At 45.8% G+C, this 24,470-nt stretch overlaps 1 protein-coding gene across 4 annotated transcripts in view; it reads left to right on the top strand.

Annotated features, from left to right (window-relative positions):
• LOC134957932 (complement factor H-like) overlaps positions 1-24,470 on the top strand; it is a 1,300,757-nt gene that overhangs the window by 283,198 nt on the left and 993,089 nt on the right. For all 4 annotated transcript variants that reach the window (XM_063940180.1, XM_063940181.1, XM_063940178.1 and 1 more), the window contains exon 6: positions 4,949-5,125. In XM_063940180.1, the coding sequence (XP_063796250.1) occupies positions 4,949-5,125 (177 nt within the window). The remainder of the gene's footprint in view (positions 1-4,948; positions 5,126-24,470) is intronic.

The raw sequence follows: 24,470 nt of genomic DNA, 5'->3' as shown, positions 1-24,470 counted from the left end.
CCCGTCGCTTACAGAGGCAGGCACCGGCGGACAGCGGAAATTTCACTACTCCATCACTGACTACAACAGCCGTAGGTAGGGGTGTGCTGCCATATAGTGCGCCTTCACTGCACTTGCGCTGTGGGCAAGGCACCATCGGAACTCACACCTAGTTACGGCCCTGCTGCAAGGGTACACTCTAGAACCTTGATGGCTAACCTTCACACTCCAGCTGTTGTTGAACTACACATCCCAGCATGCCCAGCATCAGTTTTAGCATGGCCAAATAACAAAACTGTAGCAGGGCATGCTGGGATATGTAGTTCAACAACAGCTGGAGTGTCAAGGTTAGCCATCACTGCTCTAGAATGATAGAAATAGAAGTCTCATGGTGTGTAAGTTCTGTAAGGCAGCTGCTCTCTGTCATATGCATAAAGTGCAGTGATGACAGGGTGAGCGTGTCCACAGAAATGGCACCTTGGAAAGAGGAAGGAAGTATATAAAGTGTTTGCTTATGAGAAATAATGGATCAGATTGTCCCTGATGGATATATAGTGAATACAGCACAGGGACAATACTGGTGCATATGCCAATGAGAGTACACTGTAAAGATGAAAGGTAAGTAAGTGTGGAGGTGGAGAGCTGAGGTGGGAGTGGAAGGGGGAATGGAGAGGAGGGAGAATGTGGGCCAGATTTATCAAGTCTTGGAGAGTGATAAATTGTACGGTGATAAAATAACATCCAATCAGCTTCTTACAACCATGTTACAGGCTGTGTTTGAAAAATTACAGTTAGGAGCTGGTTGGTTGGTACTTTATCACTGTGCAATTTATCACTCTCCAAGGCTTGATAAATCTGGGTGTCTGGTGAGACTGCAGAGAATCACTGCTGCCAGCTGTGTATGATGTTGGTCACAGTGAACAGTGGTGAGCAGGCTCTTTGACAGCTGTGGCTGGACAGAAGAAAGAGACGTGGGTAGCTGGAGATCATGGTTCAATCAGTAATGTGCTCTGTTGCATAGCATTGCAGGGTCACACTGTGGCTGATCAACCGGGACATTCACAGTGCAGCCTGATGTGAGTGTACCTGCAGAGCTGTCCCTAACCAATATGATGCCCTAGGTAAAATTTTGTCTGGTGCCCCCTAGCACCGCCACTAGTTCAGCCTTTGACCCTGCACCCCTTTCCCAGCACCATCACCCCTCACCCATAGCAGTCCTCATTTTGGTGCTCCAACCCCTATATTTTAAATAGGAACAGTGTGTACATTTCTGCACAGCTCAAAAAGGGGTGTGTTCTTGCTGGGAAGGGTCATGGCCACACAATAGTACCCCCAATTCAAATTCCGCCACACAGTAGTGTAACTTTATTTACATAAACATAATGCCACACATTAGTAATACCTTTTATACACATAATACCAAACAGTAATTCCCCTTACACATATGACACACATTATGGGGGGTATTCAATTGTTTGAAAAGTCAGTTGGGTGTCTGTTTTTGCCTATCAGACACCCAACTGACTTTTCAAACTATAGATTTCCACCCTATTAATGTCCTTATAAACATAATGCACCTTACACATTATGCCAACATTTATCAATGCCCTTATACACATAATGTCCCTTACACATATGCCTTACATTATTAATGCCATTATAAACATAGTGACACACATAATGTCCCTTTCACATTTGCCTTACATTATTATTGCACTTACTGTATACACATAATGACTCACATAGTGCCCCTTACACATGTGCAGCATATTATTAATGCATTTATACACAACACTCATAATGCCCCTTACACATATGCCGAATACTACTGCACAACCAACCCACCTGCACACACTACTCACATGGCCGCTAACACTGTGACCTCTGCCTCTAATTTGATACAGATGTGTCCTCATACATCTTGCCTTAATACATCATGCAGCAGGAGATGCCTGGCATGAGTCAGCTTGCAGCTCTGATAACGGCGGGCGCCTTTTTTGATGAAAATGCATCTCATTTGCATTACTATGTGGCTAGGTTGCACAAGCAGCTTCAGCTGATTAAAATGATATGCTGCATGCCTATATTCTGTGTGCGACTATGGCTGAATCTGCATACAAAATGCTACGTTACTGTGATTTCCAGGAATACACTGTAACATAGCATTTTGTATGCATATACAGTCGCAGTCACACACAGAATATAGGTATGCCGCATATCATTTTAATCATCAGAATCTGCTTGTGCCCCTAGGCATACAATGTGCCCTAGGTATTTGCCTAGTTTGCCAATGCCTAGTGCTCAGCTCTGTGTACCTGCTTGGTGGAATGGAGGTGGAGAAAGGATCAAGGTTCCAAGGGCTGCCTTAGCTGGTGCACGGAGAGAGTACCCAGGGTTCGAGGCGTAAGCTTCATCTTGGCTTTGTCAGTCGGACAATCTGATCCATTATTTCCCATAAGCAGACACTCTATATACTTACTTCCTCTCTCCAAGGTGCCGTTTCTGTGGACACGCTCACCCTGTCATCACTGCACTTTATGCATATGACAGAGTAGCAGCTGCCTTACAGAACTTACACACCGTGAGACTTCTATTTCTATCATTCTAGATTGTACCCTTGCAGGGACTATTGTTATTAATATTTTGCTCAGAACCCTTATGATGTGTACAAGTTATTCTGACAAGTTATGAGAATGTAGGTTGAAGATCTTAGGCACACATATATTTTAACCTGAATTTGTCGATAGGCTGTCTGTCCCTCACTGCAGACCCTGTATGTTGTCAGGTTGTTGTTTTTTTTTTTTATAATCCAACACTCCTATTTCTGTGTGCTGTGTTACTCCACTGTAAAGCTATGGTTGGTCTTGAATGCCAATAATTTCTTGGTGATTTGAAACTAAACACTATACCCACCTAATGTTTTGTCAAGAGAACTCAATGAACAATAAACTGAATGACTATAGACATTAGTAAATCAAGTTACCACAAAGCTAGTGCTTATAAATTCCCAGAACATTTGCAGGTGCTGCTTTATATTCTTTATGACCAGTTATACAGTGCATAACATAATATAGAAATTAAAATAAACAACATTTATTTTGTTTTTTGCACAGGTAGTTCAAACTACCAAATATGGACTGGTTGAGTTACAGTACCTACAGTATCTTTATATTTCATTTTGAGAATCAAGGCTCTGACCTTACATATAGCAAATATAAAGATAGTAGTAAAGTTTGGACCACTATAAAAACGACATGATAAAGGAAGGAAATTAATTAGTGAAATGCATTATGTATGAAGGAGGAAAAGAATGGGTACTCATTAATTCTGGGCCATGGGGGTAATTCCAAGTTGATCGCAGCAGGATATTTTTTAGCAGTTGGGCAAAACCATGTGCACTGCAGGGGGGGCAGATATAACATGTGCAGAGAGAGATAGATTTGGGTGTGGTGAGTTCAATCTGCAATCTAAATTGCAGTGTAAAAAAAAAGCAGCCAGTATTTACCCTGCACAGAAACAAAATAACCCAGCCAAATCTAACTCTCTCTGCAAATGTTATATATGCCCCCCCTGCAGTGCACATGGTTTTGCCCAACTGCTAAAAAATATCCTGCTGCGATCAACTTGGAATTCCCCCCCATATTCAGAGATTTGTGTAAAAAGTGCAGCAGCTGCGTCTTGGTACGTAGCGTCTATGAAGAAAAGTGACAAGAGGCATCTTAAGTAAAAACACGCCCACTACAGGCTTCTGTGATCTGCTGCATCGGATCAACTGCACGATCACTTGTCCAGATCGGGATGTCCGCTGAAATCAGGCTGCCAGACTTCTGGAGGTTATCACTCTCCTGATAAAAGTGATCACAGCATCTGTACTTATATATATATATACTGTACACTTGAAGCTGGCATTTATTGTCCCTTTTTGCACATGCTTACTGTACACAATCCAGCATATTGCTAAACATGGTCCTCATCAGGGGATCCAGAGCTGTGAAGCCCTGTGCTGCCAATGTACGGTATCTTCGCAAGTGTTACTCAAAGCAGTAGAGAGCCTGGCTGGGCCCAGGTACTATTCAGAGGTGTGGCCTTATCATAGGAGGCGTGGTCATGCAGTGCTGCACACTTAGAAAAAAAATACCAATTGTATTATAAGGGCCAACCTGGCCACACTGCAATCCAGCACACAGCAGCAAGTGCTGGGCTGAGGAGAAAAGCTGCAGCTACTGCTGCCAGGTAAGGGAGGGGGGGGGGGAACACCTGGGCCCCCACTGGACCTGGGTAATAAGTTCCCCCCTCTTCTCGGAGCCAGTTGTGCTACTAACATTTTTCTGGGCTCCTGTTTATATTCAACTGAAGTTCGCTTTATCTGCGGAAGGTCTGCTGTTTGCGTCCAAGGTATTTCTCACCATAGTACATAATACATAATACTAAATTGAAGAACACCACAGTAACATTGTGCCAGTTATTAATATGTGATGAACTGTGAAATATGCAGTATATTGAGATATAACAAGTGATAGTCCGCTCACATCTATGTGTTTTGAAATATAGATGTGTCCTCTGGCTCTATTGTACGCAGAACGACTCCCATCTAATTATATTTGTGGGTACAAGCGTACGCACGCACCCACCTGTGATTCATTCACCTCAAAGGGTATCCGTGGGTGCAAATGCTCGCAGTTTCCAGCGTCATATCACTACCACAATGTGTATGCATGGCATTGCAAAATTCTAAGGTGACACATCTGTAAGTGACATTTTTGTTTAATATATTAAACGGGGAAGCGCATCGTTCATCGTTGGTGCCTCCACACTGAAAGATATGAACGGTATTTCGTTCATTAATGAACAAGATCATTCATATCTTTCAGTATTATCTGCCAGTGTGTAGGGCCCATAAGTTTTCATGTACTGTAAATTCATGCATTAAATGATCCTGCTTAATGAAACTAAATATTTAATTTTGCAGGTTTTTGTGAATTAGAACAAGCAACAATGAAAATAAATAATATCAATTCCGAAAGCCCTGTAGTTGAACAAGGAGACAGTATTGAATATAAGTGTAATGTAGGAATGGTGCCAGAAACAGACCTAAAAGCCACATGTGTCAAGGGAAAAATAACATATCCAAGATGTAAACCTGGAGGTAAGTGATAGTGTGGGAAAAGGCAGGCCGATGATATACTGAATCTACATAATTATGAGAAGACAAGGGGATTTTGGAATTACCCTACATTGTCATACTGTAAGTGAACTTGTTATTCTGTGTGAAACTCAAGTTTAATTTATACTCCTGATAATCAGTCAATCATTTCATTTTTAAAACTTTCCTACAAATTACAATGCAATTCTACACCTGTTGATGCATTTTTTGATTAGGCATTATGTACAGTATGTAATTGATATATCAGTAGTAATAATAATAGTAACTAATAATAATAATACTTGTCAGCTCTTTAAGGTCCTGAAAGGATACTAAACCCTTGATCATGAATGTAAAAACATGGATGTCAAATTTGTCATGACTGACCGGACGATTTTCCAGATACGGCAATCTGAAAATTGGGGTCAGTGAGTTATTGTTACATCACTATGGGGGTGATTCCGAGTTGTTCGCTCGCTAGCTGCTTTTAGCAGCATTGCACACGCTAAGCTGCCGCCCTCTGGGAGTGTATCTTAGCATAGCAGAATAGCGAACGAAAGATTTGCAGAATAGCGAAAATACATTTCTTAGCAGTTTCTGAGTAGCTGCAGACCTACTCACAAATAGCGATCAGTTTAGGCCGTTTGACGTCACACACATGCCCAGCGTTCGCCCAGCCACTCCCCCGTTTCTCCAGACACTCCCGCGTTTTTCCCTAACACATGCGTTTTTCCGCACACTCCCAGAAAACGTCCAGTTTCCGCCCAGAAACACCCACTTCCTGTCAATCACACTACGATCAGCAGAACGATTAAAAAACGTTGTTACGCCGTGAGTAAAATACCAAACTTTTGTGCTAATTTACTTGGCGCAGGCGTACTGCGTACATTGCGCATGCGCAGTTTGCGACTAATTGCTCCGTAGCGAAAAAAATAACGAGCGAACAACTCGGAATGGCCACCTATGTGCAGTTACTTAGACACAGCAATACCGCTTTCACATCGCTAACCCAGTAAGGAACCAGCTTTTGAACACGCTTCTGACCTGGGTCTGAACACGCTATACCCCTTTCACATCGCATTTTGGAGCCCTATTATTACCGGGTTATTCCCGGGTTGGTGCCTTTCAAACTGAAACCGGTTCCCCCATTTAAAACAGTGTGATGTCATTTTAAATGGACTTTTCTATCTCACATTGATGAGCTTTCAAAGGTATTACAAGGAGGGGCTGGGGAGTGCTAAGTAGTGCAGCAATCATGGCCGACACAGCACATGTCTCTATAGACTTTATGATAGTCTCAGCTGTACTGCTCTTGGATTCGGCCTGTGAGAGGATATATGCGCTTCTCACATTCTGTAGCTTGTTCAGCAGCTATGTTATGAGGAGGAGGAGGCTGCAGTATTTGAAAGAGACCGCCATTCGTCGCCGACAATACCTGCACAGGATATTGTTTATATCAGCTTCTGTGACCACCATAGTCAACCTTAACCTCTCTACACAACGAAGATTGTGGGCTAGAGAACGGCAGCATGGGCAAGTTTTTATGCAAAGTGTGCGGAACTTTCAGGATGTTCAGTGGAAGTGTCACTTCAGAATGTCTCATACCTTTTGGATTTACTGTTTGGATTTTACTGTTTGCACCATTGTACATGAGGTGACCAGAGCATTGGTGGACAACCTATACCACAGATTTATTTCTCTTCCACATGGCCAACGTTTGGCTGAATCAATTACGGGATTTGTGGAGTCTGGATATCTGCAGTGCGCAGGTGCAATCGATGGTACCCACATCCCGATAATCGCACCTCATTATAATCCTGCCGACTACTACAACAGAAAGGGATGGCATTCCCTTGTTTTGCAAGCTGTGGTAGATCATAAGTATTGGTAAGAATGTACTGGCTAGTGTGTTTTCTTAATGCTTATTGTTTAAAACCCCTTTTAAAAGTTAATATGTATTTTTATATTAGCTTCCCAGATGTATTCATTGGTTGGCCGGGACGATCACATGACGCTTGAGTGGTTGCTAGCTCGGATCTGTACCGCCTAGCAGAGGACAAGCAAGGGGGCTACCTTTTTCCAAGAGAGGTAATTTAATTTAATAATTTTTTTTATATTTTAAAAAACAAACCCAGAAAAAGACGTGTTATTAATTATAAACTGACGCAATGTTCATGAATCAAGCAGGTAATAGATGAATGCAATTTAATTTACATTGAGACAAAATAGTTGTCCTTACCTTCAAACATGCTTCCTATGTGGCCACCAGCCTGCCCATCACAGAGGAGTCTGCTCATATGTGTATACATATTTCTTGTTGCTACTGTACATTTTTTTCTCTATATTCCTATTAGAAATCTAAATTTGTGGACGGAGTGGAAATCCCGGTACACAAAATTGGTGATGCAGCCTACCCATCACGACGATGGCTCATGAAGGGGTTCCAACATGTCCAGCTGAGCCCCAATCAAATTACATATATGCACACCCCGAGCTCAGCAAGAATGGTGGTACAAAATGCCTTTGGACGATTAAAGGACGTTGGTGCTGTCTTATGAAGCGCAATGATGTAGACATTACTATCATGCCTAACATTGTTGCAGCATGTTGTATTCTGTGAATTTCAGAGGGAGGAATTCCTACCTGAGTGGACAGTGGCATACCCAGCACTTGATTGTGAGTACTATTTGGGAGACCATTCTGGAAGTGCAGAACAGATGAGGTCTGCTATAATGACCAACCTTCCCTCATTATAAGTTTTCTCAGTTTGTATATTCTGTTAATTGTTGTTGCTACAAAAAATAAACCTGTTTACTTGACATTCTGCTACTGTGCCGATAACATATATACAACATCAATACACAATTTGTAAAAGATTTATCAATCATTTTGGTTTTAAGTAAAAATAGGACAATTCTAAAGATTAACAAAAGGTCAGAGACCTTATCATTTTAATTTGTATAAAACTTTGGTAAATAAAGCATTGAAATCTTTACAGTAATAAAAGGCAAACCAGTAGTGTATGAAATACACTCCCATTAATTTAAAACCAACTTTTTTTAAAATCAATAACCATTTAAGATAAATTACGGTAAACAGGAACCTCTGTAGTTGTCTCCGTTTCAGAAGGTGATTGGTTGTGTTGAGGTTGGGTATGTCGAGGATGGGTATAGTGAGTTTGGGTTTGTAGTAGAGATGAGCGGGTTCGGTTTCTTTGAATCCGAACCCGCACGAACTTCACTTTTTTTTTCACGGGTCCGAGCGACTCGGATCTTCCCGCCTTGCTCGGTTAACCCGAGCGCGCCCGAACGTCATCATGACGCTGTCGGATTCTCGCGAGACTCGGATTCTATATAAGGAGCCGCGCGTCGCCGCCATTTTCACACGTGCATTGAGATTGATAGGGAGAGGACGTGGCTGGCGTCCTCTCCATTAGAATAGATTAGAAGAGAGAGAGAGAGAGAGAGAGATTGTGCAGACAGAGTTTACCACAGTGACCAGTGCAGTTGTTGTTAAGTTAACTTTTATTTAATATATCCGTTCTCTGCTATATCCGTTCTCTGCCTGAAAAAAACGATACACAGCAGTCACACAGTGTGACTCAGTCTGTGTGCACTCAGCTCAGCCCAGTGTGCTGCACATCAATGTATAAAAGCTTATAATAATTGTGGGGGAGACTGGGGAGCACTGCAGGTTGTTATAGCAGGAGCCAGGAGTACATAATATTATATTAATTTAAAATTAAACAGTGCACACTTTTGCTGCAGGAGTGCCACTGCCAGTGTGACTAGTGGTGACCAGTGCCTGACCACCAGTATAGTAGTATATTGTTGTATACTATCTCTTTATCAACCAGTCTATATTAGCAGCAGACACAGTACAGTGCGGTAGTTCACGGCTGTGGCTACCTCTGTGTCGGCAGTCGGCACTCGGCAGGCAGTCCGTCCATCCATAATTGTATAATTATATACCACCTAACCGTGGTATTTTTTCTTCTTTCTTTATACCGTCGTCATAGTCATACTAGTTGTTACGAGTATACTACTATCTCTTTATCAACCAGTGTACAGTGCGGTAGTTCACGGCTGTGGCTACCTCTGTGTCGGCAGTCGGCAGGCAGTCCGTCCATCCATAATTGTATTATTATAATATATACCACCTAACCGTGGTTTTTTTTTCATTCTTTATACCGTCATAGTGTCATACTAGTTGTTACGAGTATACTACTATCTCTTTATCAACCAGTGTACAGTGCGGTAGTTCACGGCTGTGGCTACCTCTGTGTCGGCAGTCGGCAGGCAGTCCGTCCATCCATAATTGTATTATAATATATACCACCTAACCGTGGTTTTTTTTTCATTCTTTATACCGTCATAGTGTCATACTAGTTGTTACGAGTATACTACTATCTCTTTATCAACCAGTGTACAGTGCGGTAGTTCACGGCTGTGGCTACCTCTGTGTCGGCAGTCGGCAGGCAGTCCGTCCATCCATAATTGTATTATAATATATACCACCTAACCGTGGTTTTTTTTTCATTCTTTATACCGTCATAGTCAGTCATACTAGTTGTTACGAGTATACTACTATCTCTTTATCAACCAGTGTACAGTGCGGTAGTTCACGGCTGTGGCTACCTCTGTGTCGGCACTCGGCAGGCAGTCCGTCCATCCATAATTGTATTATAATATATACCACCTAACCGTGGTTTTTTTTTCATTCTTTATACCGTCATAGTGTCATACTAGTTGTTACGAGTATACTACTATCTCTTTATCAACCAGTGTACAGTGCGGTAGTTCACGGCTGTGGCTACCTCTGTGTCGGCAGTCGGCAGGCAGTCCGTCCATCCATAATTGTATTATAATATATACCACCTAACCGTGGTTTTTTTTTCATTCTTTATACCGTCATAGTGTCATACTAGTTGTTACGAGTATACTACTATCTCTTTATCAACCAGTGTACAGTGCGGTAGTTCACGGCTGTGGCTACCTCTGTGTCGGCAGTCGGCAGGCAGTCCGTCCATCCATAATTGTATTATAATATATACCACCTAACCGTGGTTTTTTTTTCATTCTTTATACCGTCATAGTCAGTCATACTAGTTGTTACGAGTATACTACTATCTCTTTATCAACCAGTGTACAGTGCGGTAGTTCACGGCTGTGGCTACCTCTGTGTCGGAACTCGGCAGGCAGTCCGTCCATCCATAATTGTATTACAATATATACCACCTAACCGTGGTTTTTTTTTCATTCTTTATACCGTCATAGTGTCATACTAGTTGTTACGAGTATACTACTATCTCTTTATCAACCAGTGTACAGTGCGGTAGTTCACGGCTGTGGCTACCTCTGTGTCGGCACTCGGCAGGCAGTCCGTCCATCCATAATTGTATTACAATATATACCACCTAACCGTGGTTTTTTTATACCACCTAACCGTGGCAGTCCGTCCATAATTGTATACTAGTATCCAATCCATCCATCTCCATTGTTTACCTGAGGTGCCTTTTAGTTCTGCCTATAAAATATGGAGAACAAAAAAGTTGAGGTTCCAAAATTAGGGAAAGATCAAGATCCACTTCCACCTCGTGCTGAAGCTGCTGCCACTAGTCATGGCCGAGACGATGAAATGCCAGCAACATCGTCTGCCAAGGCCGATGCCCAATGTCATAGTACAGAGCATGTCAAATCCAAAACACCAAATATCAGAAAAAAAAGGACTCCAAAACCTAAAATAAAATTGTCGGAGGAGAAGCGTAAACTTGCCAATATGCCATTTACCACACGGAGTGGCAAGGAACGGCTGAGGCCCTGGCCTATGTTCATGGCTAGTGGTTCAGCTTCACATGAGGATGGAAGCACTCAGCCTCTCGCTAGAAAACTGAAAAGACTCAAGCTGGCAAAAGCACCGCAAAGAACTGTGCGTTCTTTGAAATCCCAAATCCACAAGGAGAGTCCAATTGTGTCGTTTGCGATGCCTGACCTTCCCAACACTGGACGTGAAGAGCATGCGCCTTCCACTATTTGCATGCCCCCTGCAAGTGCTGGAAGGAGCACCCGCAGTCCAGTTCCTGATAGTCAGATTGAAGATGTCAGTGTTGAAGTACACCAGGATGAGGAGGATATGGGTGTTGCTGGCGCTGGGGAGGAAATTGACCAGAAGGATTCTGATGGTGAGGTGGTTTGTTTAAGTCAGGCACCCGGGGAGACACCTGTTGTCCGTGGGAGGAATATGGCCGTTGACATGCCAGGTGAAAATACCAAAAAAATCAGCTCTTCGGTGTGGAGGTATTTCACCAGAAATGCGGACAACAGGTGTCAAGCCGTGTGTTCCCTTTGTCAAGCTGTAATAAGTAGGGGTAAGGACGTTAACCACCTCGGAACATCCTCCCTTATACGTCACCTGCAGCGCATTCATAATAAGTCAGTGACAAGTTCAAAAACTTTGGGTGACAGCGGAAGCAGTCCACTGACCAGTAAATCCCTTCCTCTTGTAACCAAGCTCACGCAAACCACCCCACCAACTCCCTCAGTGTCAATTTCCTCCTTCCCCAGGAATGCCAATAGTCCTGCAGGCCATGTCACTGGCAAGTCTGACGAGTCCTCTCCTGCCTGGGATTCCTCCGATGCATCCTTGCGTGTAACGCCTACTGCTGCTGGCGCTGCTGTTGTTGCCGCTGGGAGTCGATGGTCATCCCAGAGGGGAAGTCGTAAGCCCACTTGTACTACTTCCAGTAAGCAATTGACTGTTCAACAGTCCTTTGCGAGGAAGATGAAATATCACAGCAGTCATCCTACTGCAAAGCGGATAACTGAGTCCTTGACAACTATGTTGGTGTTAGACGTGCGTCCGGTTTCCGCCGTTAGTTCACAGGGAACTAGACAATTTATTGAGGCAGTGTGCCCCCGTTACCAAATACCATCTAGGTTCCACTTCTCTAGGCAGGCGATACCGAGAATGTACACGGACGTCAGAAAAAGACTCACCAGTGTCCTAAAAAATGCAGTTGTACCCAATGTCCACTTAACCACGGACATGTGGACAAGTGGAGCAGGGCAGGGTCAGGACTATATGACTGTGACAGCCCACTGGGTAGATGTATGGACTCCCGCCGCAAGAACAGCAGCGGCGGCACCAGTAGCAGCATCTCGCAAACGCCAACTCTTTCCTAGGCAGGCTACGCTTTGTATCACCGCTTTCCAGAATACGCACACAGCTGAAAACCTCTTACGGCAACTGAGGAAGATCATCGCGGAATGGCTTACCCCAATTGGACTCTCCTGTGGATTTGTGGCATCGGACAACGCCAGCAATATTGTGTGTGCATTAAATATGGGCAAATTCCAGCACGTCCCATGTTTTGCACATACCTTGAATTTGGTGGTGCAGAATTTTTTAAAAAACGACAGGGGTGTGCAAGAGATGCTGTCGGTGGCCAGAAGAATTGCGGGACACTTTCGGCGTACAGGCACCACGTACAGAAGACTGGAGCACCACCAAAAACTACTGAACCTGCCCTGCCATCATCTGAAGCAAGAAGTGGTAACGAGGTGGAATTCAACCCTCTATATGCTTCAGAGGTTGGAGGAGCAGCAAAAGGCCATTCAAGCCTATACAATTGAGCACGATATAGGAGATGGAATGCACCTGTCTCAAGTGCAGTGGAGAATGATTTCAACGTTGTGCAAGGTTCTGATGCCCTTTGAACTTGCCACACGTGAAGTCAGTTCAGACACTGCCAGCCTGAGTCAGGTCATTCCCCTCATCAGGCTTTTGCAGAAGAAGCTGGAGGCATTGAAGAAGGAGCTAACACGGAGCGATTCCGCTAGGCATGTGGGACTTGTGGATGCAGCCCTTAATTCGCTTAACAAGGATTCACGGGTGGTCAATCTGTTGAAATCAGAGCACTACATTTTGGCCACCGTGCTCGATCCTAGATTTAAAGCCTACCTTGGATCTCTCTTTCCGGCAGACACAGGTCTGCTGGGGTTGAAAGACCTGCTGGTGACAAAATTGTCAAGTCAAGCGGAACGCGACCTGTCAACATCTCCTCCTTCACATTCTCCCGCAACTGGGGGTGCGAGGAAAAGGCTCAGAATTCCGAGCCCACCCGCTGGCGGTGATGCAGGGCAGTCTGGAGCGACTGCTGATGCTGACATCTGGTCCGGACTGAAGGACCTGACAACGATTACGGACATGTCGTCTACTGTCACTGCATATGATTCTCTCAACATTGATAGAATGGTGGAGGATTATATGAGTGACCGCATCCAAGTAGGCACGTCACACAGTCCGTACTTATACTGGCAGGAAAAAGAGGCAATTTGGAGGCCCTTGCACAAACTGGCTTTATTCTACCTAAGTTGCCCTCCCACAAGTGTGTACTCCGAAAGAGTGTTTAGTGCCGCCGCTCACCTTGTCAGCAATCGGCGTACGAGGTTACATCCAGAAAATGTGGAGAAGATGATGTTCATTAAAATGAATTATAATCAATTCCTCCGCGGAGACATTGACCAGCAGCAATTGCCTCCACAAAGTACACAGGGAGCTGAGATGGTGGATTCCAGTGGGGACGAATTGATAATCTGTGAGGAGGGGGATGTACACGGTGATATATCGGAGGGTGAAGATGAGGTGGACATCTTGCCTCTGTAGAGCCAGTTTGTGCAAGGAGAGATTAATTGCTTCTTTTTTGGGGGGGGTCCAAACCAACCCGTCATATCAGTCACAGTCGTGTGGCAGACCCTGTCACTGAAATGATGGGTTGGTTAAAGTGTGCATGTCCTGTTTTGTTTATACAACATAAGGGTGGGTGGGAGGGCCCAAGGATAATTCCATCTTGCACCTCTTTTTTCTTTTCTTTTTCTTTGCATCATGTGCTGATTGGGGAGGGTTTTTTGGAAGGGACATCCTGCGTGACACTGCAGTGCCACTCCTAGATGGGCCCGGTGTTTGTGTCGGCCACTAGGGTCGCTAATCTTACTCACACAGCTACCTCATTGCGCCTCTTTTTTTCTTTGCGTCATGTGCTGTTGGGGAGGGTTTTTTGGAAGGGACATCCTGCGTGACACTGCAGTGCCACTCCTAGATGTGCCCGGTGTTTGTGTCGGCCACTAGGGTCGCTAATCTTACTCACACAGTCAGCTACCTCATTGCGCCTCTTTTTTTCTTTGCGTCATGTGCTGTTTGGGGAGGGTTTTTTGGAAGGGCCATCCTGCGTGACACTGCAGTGCCACTCCTAGATGGGCCCGGTGTTTGTGTCGGCCACTAGGGTCGCTAATCTTACTCACACAGCTACCTCATTGCGCCTCTTTTTTTCTTTGCGTCATGTGCTGTTTGGGGAGGGTTTTTTGGAAGGGACATCCTGCGTGACACTGCAGTGCCACTCCTAGATGGGCCCGGTGTTTGTGTCGGCCACTAGGGTCGCTTATCTTACTCACACAGCGACCTCGGTGCAAATTTTAGGACTAAAAATAATATTGTGAGGTGTGAGGTATTCAGAATAGACTGAAAATGAGTGTAAATTATGGTTTTTGAGGTTAATAATACTTTGGGATCAAAATGACCCCCAAATTCTATGATTTAAGCTGTTTTTTAGTGTTTTTGGAAAAAAACACCCGAATCCAAAACACACCCGAATCCGACAAAAATAATTTGGTGAGGTTTTGCCAAAACGCGTTCGAACCCAAAACACGGCCGCGGAACCGAACCCAAAACCAGAACACAAAACCCGAAAAATTTCAGGCGCTCATCTCTAGTTTGTAGAGGGTGGGTTTGTTGAGGTTGGTTATGTCGAGGATGGGTATATTGGGGTTGCATTTGTTGAGGTGGGGTATGTTCGTAGTAGGGGGGGCCAGGGTTATACTGGGGATACGGATGAGGGTAATTTGGAGGTGGGTGCTGAGGTGGCACTGTGTGCAGCCCTTCAATACATTAGAACATTCTATTAAATATTGACATTTGAAATCCCTGCATTTCCCTCTGATGTTAGAGTTCAGCTGGGCCATAAATGTGTTATTCATGTCTTGCTCTGCCTGCAAATATCTCTTGAGATGTGCATCTTCTTGATCACTCATGGCAGTGTCAATCTTCTCTAATTTCTCAACACGGACAGTGGTCATCATTCTTACAGCTTGCTCCATTTTGTTTGGTTGGCGCCTCCTTGGCGGAACAGTGTATACTGTGGACAGAAGTCAAATAATTTTGTTATTGGAATTGCAATGAGCTTATATAAAACAGCAGTGTTGTTCGCAAACGTGTTTGTGGCCTCCTCCCACCTCAACACTTTGTATACTCTGCAGCATTTATCATTTTTAATTGTATGCATTTCATTAGTAATGTATGAGTCATTTTTTTTAAATAATTTATTAAGCTAATGTTATTGTTAAAATTTAATGATGTTAATGTTTAGAGTTGTTTGTTTGTGTTTAGTTTACGTTAATTGTTAATGTTAGTTATTATGTTCTCTGGATTGTTGTACTTACTGTTTCCACGTAAAGGCTGCCTTTGTGCAATTGGGTCCTTTTGACTTGTCCCAGTCTGTGTGTCTTCCAGCACATCAGTGGTTGCAGTTCTGCTGGGTTCGTGTCCAATTGGGTCAGGCATAGTGGTTTGCGTCAGTTGCGTATCATCATCCAGTAAGAGTGGTGGGGATGGTGGTGGTGGTGATCGGGTCTCTGGGTCCTGTACGCTGCAGGTGGAATTAGCAGCACAGTACTGGCTTGAGTCTGCTGCTGCTAGGCTGGAGGATAACTAACACGTGTCATAAGCGCTGTGTGGCCAAATATGGTGGCACACTGCTCGTAATAGTGCCACTCCATACGGGCAGCACCACTTCTATTTCGGTTGTGGTCGTGGACCTTATTGAAATTCCTTCTTGGGGCCTTTAATTTATTTATTACCTGCTGTGAGGTACGTTGGAACCAGAGGCTGCAAGCATCCTTGTGATGTTTTTATAGGTTATTGCATCCTTTACAGTCCCTGTAATTTGGTTGGCGATTTCAGCCTCCCCTCTAATCCGCAACAACTCCCTAACTTCATCCTCACTCTAGGCTGCCATATTGTACAAGCACTGTAGCACTGTGAATGCAGTATAATAAAGGCTGATCCACTGTTTACAGAGTGCTGCCTGTCATTTCCGGGTTCAGACTGGTGACATCATGCAGGGAGACAGCCTATCACCTCCTTTTTAAGATTCCCGGTTTGAATATACCCGGTCTGAGGCTTTCACACTGCCAATTGAACTAGTTTCGAACCGTGTAGGATCCTTCTGTTTACACGGGTTGAAATACAGGGTTGTTTGATCCGGTAAATTCATAATGGCGCTTTCACACTGCAGCTCAAACCGGGTTGACACGGCTAAAACTCTGCAATATACCGGGTTATTTTTGCGATGTGAAAGGGGTATAACTGTCACCAGCAAGGAGACATTCAGTGATAAGACACTGGGTAGTCCTCATCCTACAGTACATAACGAATTATACATTTCTCTTACGTCCTAGAGGATACTGGGGTCCACATTAGTACCATGGGGTATAGATGGGTCCACTAGGAGCCATGGGCACTTTAAGAAATCAATACTGTGGGCTGGCTCTTCCCTCTATGCCCCTCCTACCAGACTCAAGTTAGAAATTGTGCCCGGAGGAGCCGGTAAGAGTTTTCTGCATTTATTTCTATGTTTGTTATTTTCAGTCAGGTCTGTTTAGGCAACAGCCTGACTGAATCATGGGACTTAGGGGAGAAAACAGCCCAACTTCCTTAGAGTTAATGGTCCCGTTTCTCTGCCGACAGGACAAAGCTCCTAAGGGAACCATTCGCAAGCCACACCATGGTGCAGTGTACCCTCCCGCAGCACTCCGCCACCCTCTAACAAAGCTTGAAAACAGAAGAGTGGTGAGTACAGCGCCGGCATCCCGGTTAGTGGGTCACCGGAGAAGATGACGGCACTAGGGTAGGAGCGCAGCTCTGTGTACAGGCTGCGCTCCGGGGAGGATCAGGACACGCTGCTCCGGGTCACGCTGTTAGGGCCGCGCTGAACCTCCTCTGCTGCCCACACTGTCTGCACAGCCTAACAGGAGTGATTTACCTAGTTAGACATATATTTTACCTCAGGGCCAGTTTAAATAAAATGCAGGAAGCAGCGTGCCATTACAGGGGGCAGGGCTTCACTCAGAGTGGATCCCACAGCTCTCCAGCACCATTTTCCTCTGCAGCACTCACAGGGACGCGCAGCTCCTCCACATGGACTCCAGTCTCCTCAGTGGTACCAGGGGGTCTTAGTAAGGGGAGGGAGCAGTGTTTAGACTTCACCACTACTCCGGTCAGAGGCGTAACTAGGGTTTTTGGAGCCCAGGGCAAGATTAAGAATGGCGCCCCCCCCCCCCCCCCCCCCCAAAAAAAAAGGCCTATAAAAGTAGCTGCGTGCGCCGAAAAAATGGGTGTGACCACATACATTAAGGGGCGTGGCTACTGAAAATGGGGCGTGTCGACATGACACACCAACTGTTTTCACATCACGCTGGGAACATTCTTTTAAATTCAACATGCACCTTACCTGTATGATGGTTCCTCACAATATGGAACCTCTGAAGAACTGTATCCTCTGAGGCAGATGGCGTCTTCAGTCGGTATTCACTATTCATGTAGGAGATCCCATCATCCAGAAGATGCCTGTTTGTGTAGGAATATTAATAAGGTCTGCAACATGCAACAGTGGTTCAACCAGACTCACATCCTGCCCCCTGCGTCTCTCAGCCACACCATCATCTCCCTCTCGTGTCCTCTCAGTCACACCATCACCTCCCCCTGCATCATCTCTCAGCCACACCATCAACTCCCCCTTTGACGTCACTCAGCACACCATCACCTCCCCGTGCGTCGTCATTCAGCACGCGACTGTACCGTGTCTGTCTGTGTGTGTGCTCTCTTCCTGTCAATCACCTTTGCGATTGCCCGTGCGATTGCTTTTTTCGCACCATCCCGTCGCTATGCAACAATGCCCAGTGCAGTTGTCCGATGCACTGGCGCATTGCGGTGCATATGCATGCGCAGTACAGGTCTGAATTACCCCCCTGGTTCGGCACTCCGTTCATTAAAAAGGGAGCATGCTTCCAGCAGCAAGCAGACATGGCGGGCGGACGGCTCTGGGGCACCATGATTGTGGAGGGTGAGGAGGACGGCCGGAGTTCTGGAGGCAGTGGTCACAGTGATGCGAGCGGGCCGTGCAGGTGCCGGTGGCTACCCCCTCTGCTGGGTCTGCCATGATGCCCACAGCACGTGCCCTGCTCGCACCCACTAGTTACACCACTGGTGGGTGGCCTTAATATTTATTGATGGCCCCCCCCACAAATTTGTTGCCCTGGGGCCCCCACAAGCCTTTATCCGGACCTGCCCTTCATTATGTGTCTTTTATACCGCTTTTAGACCTAATAAAGCGTGTCGCAATCGGGAACCTGACACGGGTGCAACCTGGCTGCGACCCGCATTAGCCCCCATTTACCCCGGTGTCACCATCCCGGCATATTGCCGGATTGGTGACATTGCTGGTGACGCGACGGGGGTGGTGCTTGGAGATCACATGATCTCCAAGTGACGCCTACACATAGAGTGTAAATGGGAAGCCGGGCCGCATCGACCCGGCCACCGTTTACACTGCACAGTTTGCCGAGTTGAACACGTGTTCAACCCTGCAAGCTTCCCGAGTTGAATATCGGGTCACTTGACCCGGACTATTCCAACTCGACCCTTTTACACCAGCCAGCAACATGGGTTACGCGCGCTCATGTGCAATAACCCGTGTTATATGCTGGCGGTGTAAAAGGGGTATTGGTGTCCCCCTTCCCCCCTTCAGAGAGATAGTGTGTGTTTTTGTGTTTGTGTTATTTTACACCCCCCCTCACCTTTAGATGGGAGCTGGGAGCCAGGGAGCCTGCAAGTCCAGAGTAGGGGTGGCCAAGTAGCAGGGAACGTGACATTGGTGCCGCAGTCACGCTCCCTCCCAGCAGCAGCTCAATTGCCGCCGAGCACCACGCCCATGGCGGGTGTAGCTCGGTGGCGCAGTGGGGAGGACGGACGGCAGCAGCAGAGCAATGACGGCGGCGGCGGGTGGCAGGCGAGGTGACTAAGGGAGTCATTCAGGTACGATGCCCTGGCCGGCAGCGCCCCTTTCTGCTGGGCCTGCCACGGCACCCAGGGCACGTGCCCCACTCAACCCCCCTTACTGCCAGATACACAGTGCCCCAACCCCCCTCAGTGCCAAATACACAGTGCCCCTCAGTGCCAGATGCACAGTGCCCCTCAGTGCCATGTCCGGAGCATTGGCGATACAGGGGGTGGGGGGGAGAGAGAGATGTGGAGAGGGCGCTATCACACGCACCTGTTCCGTGACTCCACTACAGGGCGGGCCGGTGACTCCCTCGGATGACCCGGGTGCTGGCTGGACAAGTGGAAGAAGCTTTGGGGGAGACACTAGCAGCCAGCTAGTGAGAGCAACGAGCCCAGGCTGCGTGGGGCGTTATGGGAAGTGTAGTCCAGGCAGTACATCTCCCACCCTCAGACGTTCCCCACCTCCTTGGTCCTCGCTCTGCTCTACAAGCTCCTGGAAGGACACCGGGTTTTCCGCCATCACAGCAAATGGCATGTTCGCCTCGGTGCCCGGGTTCACGTCCTGCACCGCCGCCAACATAACAATTCTGCTTCCGGATCAGGGAGTGGGGGATGCGTCAGAGCGTCTGCCTCGGATTGGCTGGTGAGCGCCACTGCGGAAGTACTGTATGGGAGTGGACGCGGTGGCGCTGGCTTTTCAAATCAATGTGCGGGGAAGGTGTAGCTTTCTTCCCCCCTTTGAATCCGCCACTGGGTCCGGCAGAGCAATAGCGGGGGCTAGTGGGCATGATGCCCTGGCCCTCTGCTGGGCCTGCCAAGGCGCCCTGGGAACGTGCCCTGCTCGACCCCCCTTAGTTACGCCTATCCAATCATGTCCAGGGACTGTGTGTCTTGTACAACAGAATGCTTATCTTCCCCTGGGGACTCACTACCCTGTACTCAGGATAGTGCTCACTCCCAGTCCAGTGGGGCTGAACCCCCTTGGTTGGCTTCCCTTAAAGGCATGAGTTCTACTATTTCTGATAAACTAATGATTCTGAGACACAATTCTTACGTCAATCTATGGATGACCTGATGAATAGGGACTCAGCTCCCATACCTACATCCCAAGCCCTCGCCATTTGCCCGCAGAAGCGTACTCTGGCCCAAATCATGCAGGGTGATACTGATCCTGATACGGATCCTGAGGAGGGTGAAGTGGACGCGGTTGAAGGGGATGCTGTTCTGTCACAGGGAATACAAGCCCTCATTGAGGCTATCAGAACTGTCCTGCACATTCCTGACAAGACAGAGAAAGTGGAAGAGGAATCTTATTTTAATATTAAAAAGAAATCCTCATCTGTTTTCCCTGCTTCAAAAGAATTAAACGCCCTCTTTGAAGAGGTGTGGGTAAATCCTGACAAAAAAATTTCAGATCACTAAATGGTTGATTTCTTCCTTTCCATTTCCCTCAGATAATAGGAAAAAATGGGAAAACCCGCCAATTGTGTACGCATCTATATTAGAGATGAGCGGGTTCGGTTTCTTTGAATCCGAACCCGCACGAACTTCACTTTTTTTTCCACGGGTCCGAGCGACTCGGATCTTCCCGCCTTGCTCGGTTAACCCGAGCGCGCCCGAACGTCATCATGACGCTGTCGGATTCTCGCGAGGCTCGGATTCTATCGCGAGACTCGGATTCTATATAAGGAGCCGCGCGTCGCCGCCATTTTCACTCGTGCATTGAGATTGATAGGGAGAGGACGTGTCTGGCGTCCTCTCCATTAGAATAGAGATAGATAGATTAGATAGAGAGAGATTGTGCAGAGTCGCAGACAGAGTTAGTTTACCACAGTCAGTGACCAGTGCAGTTGCTAGTTAACTTTTATTTAATATAATATATCCGTTCACTTCTCTCTGCTATATCCGTTCTCTGCCTGAAAAAAAAAACGATACACAGCACAGTCAGTCACACAGTGTGACTCAGTCTGTGTGCACTCAGCTCAGCCCAGTGTGCTGCACAGTCATCAATGTATAAATTAAAAGCTTATAATTAATTGTGGGGGAGACTGGGGAGCACTGCAGGTTGTTAGCAGGAGCCAAGAGTACAATTATATTAATTAACAGTGCACACTTTTGCTGCAGGAGTGGTGACCAGTGCCTGACCACCAGTATAGTATTGTTGTATACTACTAATATCTCTTTAAATATCAACCAGTCTATATTAGCAGCAGACACAGTACAGTGCGGTAGTTCACGGCTGTGGCTACCTCTGTGTCGGCACACGGCAGGCAGTCCGTCCGACCAGAATTGTATTATTTATTATTATATACCTACCACCTAACCGTGGTTTTTTTTTCATTCTTTATACCGTCATAGTGTCATCCTAATTGTTACGAGTATACTACTATCTCTTTATCAACCAGTGTACAGTGCGGTAGTTCACGGCTGTGGCTACCTCTGTGTCGGCACACGGCAGGCAGTCCGTCCGACCAGAATTGTATTATTTATTATTATATACCTACCACCTAACCGTGTTTTTTTTTTCATTCTTTATACCGTCATAGTGTCATCCTAATTGTTACGAGTATACTACTATCTCTTTATCAACCAGTGTACAGTGCGGTAGTTCACGGCTGTGGCTACCTCTGTGTCGGCACACGGCAGGCAGTCCGTCCGACCAGAATTGTATTATTTATTATTATATACCTACCACCTAACCGTGGTTTTTTTTTCATTCTTTATACCGTCATAGTGTCATCCTAATTGTTACGAGTATACTACTATCTCTTTATCAACCAGTGTACAGTGCGGTAGTTCACGGCTGTGGCTACCTCTGTGTCGGCACACGGCAGGCAGTCCGTCCGACCAGAATTGTATTATTTATTATTATATACCTACCACCTAACCGTGGTTTTTTTTTCATTCTTTATACCGTCATAGTGTCATCCTAATTGTTACGAGTATACTACTATCTCTTTATCAACCAGTGTACAGTGCGGTAGTTCACGGCTGTGGCTACCTCTGTGTCGGCACACGGCAGTCCGTCCGTCCGACCAGAATTGTATTATTTATTATTATATACCTACCACCTAACCGTGGTTTTTTTTTCATTCTTTATACCGTCATAGTGTCATCCTAATTGTTACGAGTATACTACTATCTCTTTATCAACCAGTGTACAGTGCGGTAGTTCACGGCTGTGGCTACCTCTGTGTCGGCACACGGCAGGCAGTCCGTCCGACCAGAATTGTATTATTTATTATTATATACCTACCACCTAACCGTGGTTTTTTTTTCATTCTTTATACCGTCATAGTGTCATCCTAATTGTTACGAGTATACTACTATCTCTTTATCAACCAGTGTACAGTGCGGTAGTTCACGGCTGTGGCTACCTCTGTGTCGGCACACGGCAGGCAGTCCGTCCGACCAGAATTGTATTATTATTATAATATATACCACCTAACCGTGGTTTTTTTTTCATTCTTTATACCGTCATAGTGTCATCCTAATTGTTACGAGTATACTACTATCTCTTTATCAACCAGTGTACAGTGCGGTAGTTCACGGCTGTGGCTACCTCTGTGTCGGCAGTCGGCAGGCAGTCCGTCCATCCATAATTGTATTATTATTATAATATATACCACCTAACCGTGGTTTTTTTTTCATTCTTTATACCGTCATAGTGTCATACTAGTTGTTACGAGTATACTACTATCTCTTTATCAACCAGTGTACAGTGCGGTAGTTCACGGCTGTGGCTACCTCTGTGTCGGCAGTCGGCAGGCAGTCCGTCCATCCATAATTGTATTATTATTATAATATATACCACCTAACCGTGGTTTTTTTTTCATTCTTTATACCGTCGTCATAGTGTCATACTAGTTGTTACGAGTATACTACTATCTCTTTATCAACCAGTGTACAGTGCGGTAGTTCACGGCTGTGGCTACCTCTGTGTCGGCAGTCGGCAGGCAGTCCGTCCATCCATAATTGTATTATTATTATAATATATACCACCTAACCGTGGTTTTTTTTTCATTCTTTATACCGTCGTCATAGTGTCATACTAGTTGTTACGAGTATACTACTATCTCTTTATCAACCAGTGTACAGTGCGGTAGTTCACGGCTGTGGCTACCTCTGTGTCGGCAGTCGGCAGGCAGTCCGTCCATCCATAATTGTATTATTATTATAATATATACCACCTAACCGTGGTTTTTTTTTCATTCTTTATACCGTCGTCATAGTGTCATACTAGTTGTTACGAGTATACTACTATCTCTTTATCAACCAGTGTACAGTGCGGTAGTTCACGGCTGTGGCTACCTCTGTGTCGGCAGTCGGCAGGCAGTCCGTCCATCCATAATTGTATTATTATTATAATATATACCACCTAACCGTGGTTTTTTTTTCATTCTTTATACCGTCGTCATAGTGTCATACTAGTTGTTACGAGTATACTACTATCTCTTTATCAACCAGTGTACAGTGCGGTAGTTCACGGCTGTGGCTACCTCTGTGTCGGCAGTCGGCAGGCAGTCCGTCCATCCATAATTGTATTATTATTATAATATATACCACCTAACCGTGGTTTTTTTATACCACCTAACCGTGGCAGTCCGTCCATAATTGTATACTAGTATCCAATCCATCCATCTCCATTGTTTACCTGAGGTGCCTTTTAGTTCTGCCTATAAAATATGGAGAACAAAAAAGTTGAGGTTCCAAAATTAGGGAAAGATCAAGATCCACTTCCACCTCGTGCTGAAGCTGCTGCCACTAGTCATGGCCGAGACGATGAAATGCCAGCAACGTCGTCTGCCAAGGCCGATGCCCAATGTCATAGTACAGAGCATGTCAAATCCAAAACACCAAATATCAGAAAAAAAAGGACTCCAAAACCTAAAATAAAATTGTCGGAGGAGAAGCGTAAACTTGCCAATATGCCATTTACCACACGGAGTGGCAAGGAACGGCTGAGGCCCTGGCCTATGTTCATGGCTAGTGGTTCAGCTTCACATGAGGATGGAAGCACTCAGCCTCTCGCTAGAAAACTGAAAAGACTCAAGCTGGCAAAAGCACCGCAAAGAACTGTGCGTTCTTTGAAATCCCAAATCCACAAGGAGAGTCCAATTGTGTCGTTTGCGATGCCTGACCTTCCCAACACTGGACGTGAAGAGCATGCGCCTTCCACTATTTGCATGCCCCCTGCAAGTGCTGGAAGGAGCACCCGCAGTCCAGTTCCTGATAG

The sequence above is a fragment of the Pseudophryne corroboree genome, chromosome 9 (genome assembly GCF_028390025.1).
Source record: "Pseudophryne corroboree isolate aPseCor3 chromosome 9, aPseCor3.hap2, whole genome shotgun sequence".
Taxonomy (NCBI): domain Eukaryota; kingdom Metazoa; phylum Chordata; class Amphibia; order Anura; family Myobatrachidae; genus Pseudophryne; species Pseudophryne corroboree.
The sequence above is the reverse complement of the archived record's forward strand: the minus strand, read 5'-3'. Positions and strand labels throughout refer to the sequence as shown.